This window comes from Scophthalmus maximus, chromosome 21 (genome assembly GCF_022379125.1).
Source record: "Scophthalmus maximus strain ysfricsl-2021 chromosome 21, ASM2237912v1, whole genome shotgun sequence".
Taxonomy (NCBI): Eukaryota; Metazoa; Chordata; class Actinopteri; order Pleuronectiformes; family Scophthalmidae; genus Scophthalmus; species Scophthalmus maximus.
The window spans coordinates 14,895,001-14,900,000 of NC_061535.1; the positions used below are offsets into that span (position 1 = coordinate 14,895,001).

Below are 5,000 nucleotides of genomic sequence, written 5' to 3' on the forward strand. Positions count from 1 at the left end.
TAGAGGAAAGTGTGAGTTCTCAGTTGTCTGTGTGTGTGTGTGTGTGTGTGTCTCCGCCCACAGAGCGATCTGTGGTCGCTCGGCATCACGGCGATGGAGATGGCGGAGGGAGCGCCGCGTAAGTGTCAATCGTCCGACCGCACCACGATCAGTTTGTCTCAAAGTTTTTTTTTAACACTTTCTTTTCCTGTCTCATTCTCTTCTACCATATTCTCTTTTCGTTCCCTCCCCCTCCTTTCCTTTTCTCGCCTCCTCAGCTCTGTGTGACATGCATCCGATGCGAGCGCTCTTCCTCATCCCCAGAAACCCCGCCCCCAGACTCAAGTCTAAGAAGTGGTGAGTCACTTTGTACCAACACACACACACACACACACACACACACACACTCACACGCGCCTCCCTCTGGCCCTTGTGTGGTTGTGGTGTGTTCATGTGTTCTCCGGTAAACAGGATTATTTTCCAGGTTCTGCTGCAGTTTGAATCCAAACACAACCTCACTCTCACATTTCGATGTCAAGGTTCATAAGAGGGATTTTCCTCACGTGGATATTTAACTGGATTTGTTTATGGATCTTCAGGTTGTGCATGAACAACTACCACGCCTGAGAGAGGGAACGGAACACAATCGGTTACCTTATCTGACTGTACTTCACTGGTTTGTCTTAATTTACCTGGATTACCTATGAAAAGAAAGAAACGGTTCTTTGTCTAACCTGTGTGTGTGTGTGTGTGTGTGTGTGTGTGTGTGTGTGTGTGTGTGTGTGTGTGTGTGTGTGTGTGTGTGTGTGTGTGTGTGTGTGTGTGTGTGTGTGTGTGTGTGTGTGTGTGTGTGTGTGTGTGTGTGTGTGTGTGTGTGTGTGTGTGTGTGTGCGTGCGCGTGTGTGTGCATGTCCAGGTCGAAGAAGTTCCAGTCTTTCATCGAGAGCTGCCTGGTGAAGAGCCACGGCCAGCGGCCGAGCACCGAGCAGCTCCTCAAGCACCCGTTCATCCGGGACCTTCCCAACGAGCGGCAGGTCCGCATCCAGCTGAAGGACCACATCGACCGCACCAAGAAGAGGAGGGGGGAGCGGGGTGAGGACACGCACACACACGGCGGGACGAGCGGCGGGCGGACGGAGGCGAGTGTGTAAACGTTAACCTGGAGTGTGTGTGTGTGTGTGTGTGTGTGTGTGTGTGTGTGTGTGTGTGTGTGTGTGTGTGTGTGTGTGTGTGTGTGTGTGTGTGTGTGTGTGTGTGTGTGTGTGTGTGTGTGTGTGTGTGTGTGTGTGTGTGTCCTTCAGATGAGACGGAGTACGAGTACAGTGGCAGCGAGGAGGAGGATGAAGAACGAGACATTGGAGAACCCAGGTATAACATTACTACTCCTGATGTTCCTGCTGCTGCTGCTGCTGCTGCTAACGCCTCCCTCTGATTGGTCCTCCTCCAGCTCCATCATCAACATCCCCGGGGAGTCCACGCTGCGGCGGGACTTCCTGCGTCTGCAGCTCGCCAACAAGGAGCGGTCGGAGCTGATCCGGCGCCAGCAGCTGGAGCAGCAGCAGAACGAGGAGCACAAGCGCCAGCTGCTGGCCGAGAGGCAGAAACGCATCGAGGAGCAGAAGGAGCAGCGGCGGCGGCTGGAGGAGGTGACCGTCACTCTGATGAGTGTTCTTCTTATGCGTGAACACCGTGGACGTGTTGGTCAAACTGAGACGAACTGAAGAGAAGCACAGCGGGATTGTTCTTTTCCTTGTCTTTCCTACTTTCCTTTCCTCTCCGCTCCTTTTCTTTTCATTTCTTCCCTTTCCTTATTTCTTGTGTCCTATTGCTTCAATAACTTTCCTGTCCTCTTGTCTTGTCTCCTTTTCTGTGATTTACTCTCCTGTCTCCTCTCCCCTTGTCTCCTCTCCTCTAATTTCCTTTCCTCTTGTGTTTCTTTTTTTTACTCTTTCCTTTGCTGAAGCGGCGCCGTTGTCAAATCTCTCTCTCCACCTGCAGCAACAGCGTCGCGAGCGAGACCTGAGGAAGCAGCAGGAGCGAGAGCAGCGGCGGCGGTACGAAGAGATGGAGCAGCTCCGCCGGGACGAGGAGAGGAGGCACGCGGAGCGGGAGCAGGTGAGAGAACAGGTGACTGACAAGACGACGCATCACATCGCGGCCTCCTCACATGTCAAGAGAGAGCCCTCTGACGGGACACTGTCGGGTTAGAGACCGTGGCCTGGAGGGTCGGCCGCTAAACGTTCGACGTTGTCACGAGTCAAGAGACACAACGGAACATCACATATTAAATATGACAGTACAGATTACACGTCACGACCAACGCTTTTCTTTAACATTCTACCTCTCAGATCTACATTTCTAGCTCTTGCACAACCGGGTTCAAGCTTCCTCCACTGATACGCACGTCTTCTAGAGCCTCCCCACAATAATCCATATCGGTCGGGCTCTAATATCTTCCTGTTCCACTAACTACTGCCCCCTGCTGGTTTCTGCCTCAATCTCATCTTTCACACCTCTGCAATAAATCCACTTGTGCCTGTCCTCCTCCTCCTCCTCCTCCTCCTCTTTTTTTCTTCCTCCTGTTTCCTGCTCTGCTGACGTCACCGGTTTGCCTGGGCTTTGGATTTTTTGCCTCTGGCCTTTCCCTCGGCGGCCCCTGATTGGTTGCGTTTCTCCCGGGTGCCGGGCGGCGGCGGCGGCGTAGGAGTACATCCGTCGACAGCTGGAGGAGGAGCAGAGGCAGCTGGAGATCCTGCAGCAGCAGCTCCTGCAGGAGCAGGCTCTACTGCTGGTAACAACACACACAGACAGAATCACGGTTAGATTAATAATCATCAGGCTTCAATAATCCTGTAGCTTCTCATGAAGGCAAAGGTCATACGATGAAATGCCGTTAATCCTGGAGGAAGTTCTCCTGAATCGCTCGTATCTCTAAAAATGAAGACAAAATACGCCCGCGAGCACACGATCGTGTGATTGGCCGGGAGCCGACCGTGTGATCGCAGGTACGCGAGGTGGGCGTGTCCCAGCGTTCACGATAGATACGTGGATGTAAATATTGATTCATGTGTGTTCCTGCTCTGTCGCTGGTTTTTTTTGTTTTCCTCTACGCTGAGCTTCAGAAAGTTTCTAAACTTTTGCTTCAAGCTTTCTTTGTCTGTCTTTTTACGTTTGGGATTTGTTTTTCGCATCCTAACCTCTTTCTTTTGGTCAAATATTGTTCATAATATTTAAGTCAGAGGTAATAATTTCTCAGCGAGCTGCTCGATCGTGGTTATGTACCGACACTCTTTAATTATGAATCACCTGTCAATCATCTTCACTTGTGCGGCTCTGGGCTTTACAGATTTACAGATGAATTTTTAAATAAAAAATCCAAATTAATGTCAACACATTCTTATCAGACAAACTGAGTTCTACACGAATACAAAACTAAAGAAGGAGAATCCAGGTTGTCAGGACGACTCGGAGGCTGGTGACCATGGAAACAACAACGGTGCGGGACGCACATCAGCTGACCCAAACTGACCCCTGACCTCTGACAGCAGACGCTCACACACAGCTCAGATCGATGACAGACGCTGGCGAGAAGGCGCCGACGAATAATACGTGGACAACTACTAATTCTTTCCCCTCTACTGCGGCGCGTCCGCCTGCTCAGGAGTACAAGCGGAAGCAGATCGAGGAGCAGCGGCAGGCCGAGCGGCTGCAGCGGCAGCTGCAGCAGGAGCGAGCGTACCTGGTGTCGCTGCAGCAGCAGCAGCAGCAGGAGCCGCCGCGGCCGCCGCAGGACAAGAAGCAGCTGTACCACTACAAGGACCAGGCGCCCAGCACCAACGACAAGCCCGCCTGGGCCAAAGAGGTACGGTGGTGCACTTGCAACACCCAGATCACACTGCATGAAGAGGAGCGCGCTGAGATTACTTCAACGCTTAGCAATGTGCACATGGACAGGTTGCAACAGGTTACAAACACGCGGGTTTGTCCTTTATCTCATACAACTGAGAGGAAAGTTTCAGGATTGTTACAGGAAATGTTTAACAGCCGGTCAAGAAATCTCACTGCAGGCTGTTAGATTAGGTAGAGACACATAACATTACAACCTGTAGTTCTGCTAGAATCCAAGGGTGTCTATGTGCGTGTGTGTGTTCTGTGAACAAAGAGACAAAAAGGCATGTTTTGCATGTGGGAACAAGAAAACCGAGGCTCAGAGGGAGAATACATTCGTGAAAACAGCTCGTTCAGCCTCAGTGACGAGGCAGAGACGGTTGTTAAGATTTTCCATTCATGAGAAGAGACACACACACACACACACACACACACACACACACACACACACACACAGTGTGGTTGTTTGTGTCACGGTGTCTCTCTGGATTTCTCTTCCCCTCCAGGTGACATCTGAACTTTCACCTGCAGAAGCGTCCGGTTGATTATGAATTCTTTTCTTCTCCCTCAGGTTGCAGCAACAGGACAATATTTGTGTGTGTTGTAAAACGATGAAGAGTTTCATTCCGAAAGTGACCTTTAAAAAACAACGAGAGTAAAAGAGAAAGGATTTTTTTTTAGAAACTGTGCTTCGACAGTTTTATCTTTTTCAAACATTGATTACAATGATCTCACATAACGGAGACGAGACGAATCTCTCGTGTCAAAGCTTCTCCGGCTCTTGACAACTGGCACAGAGCGTTTTGGACTGAAAGTCTTTTTACACGTAGTGTAAACGAATCCTCCTCTCGTTGCCATGGCCGCACCAACACGGAAGACCACTTCTAAAGTTGCTCACGAGGCTGTAGAATAATCTCCAAATCAGTTTGATGAGTGATTTAAACACCTGAACAGTTTCATCAAGATATACACAGAAATAATAAATACACCCCTTATTATTTAGAATAGATAATAAACTCGATTTTAATAAAGTGGGACATATTTTTTCCCACCGTGTCTGTCGTCCGTTTGTATCTTTCTCCCTTGACCCAAACAAAGATGGCGGCTATAAGCAGCAACATTCCCACTTACCA

General features: G+C 50.0%; 1 protein-coding gene across 1 annotated transcript in view; it reads left to right on the forward strand.

The window, feature by feature from the left end:
• Positions 1-5,000, forward strand: part of tnikb (TRAF2 and NCK interacting kinase b) — a 33,812-nt gene that overhangs the window by 8,496 nt on the left and 20,316 nt on the right. Inside the window, 8 exon segments of the mRNA XM_035618962.2 lie at positions 64-118; positions 258-336; positions 896-1,071; positions 1,281-1,347; positions 1,427-1,625; positions 1,978-2,094; positions 2,684-2,770; positions 3,641-3,841. Of these exon segments, the coding sequence (XP_035474855.2) occupies positions 64-118; positions 258-336; positions 896-1,071; positions 1,281-1,347; positions 1,427-1,625; positions 1,978-2,094; positions 2,684-2,770; positions 3,641-3,841 (981 nt within the window).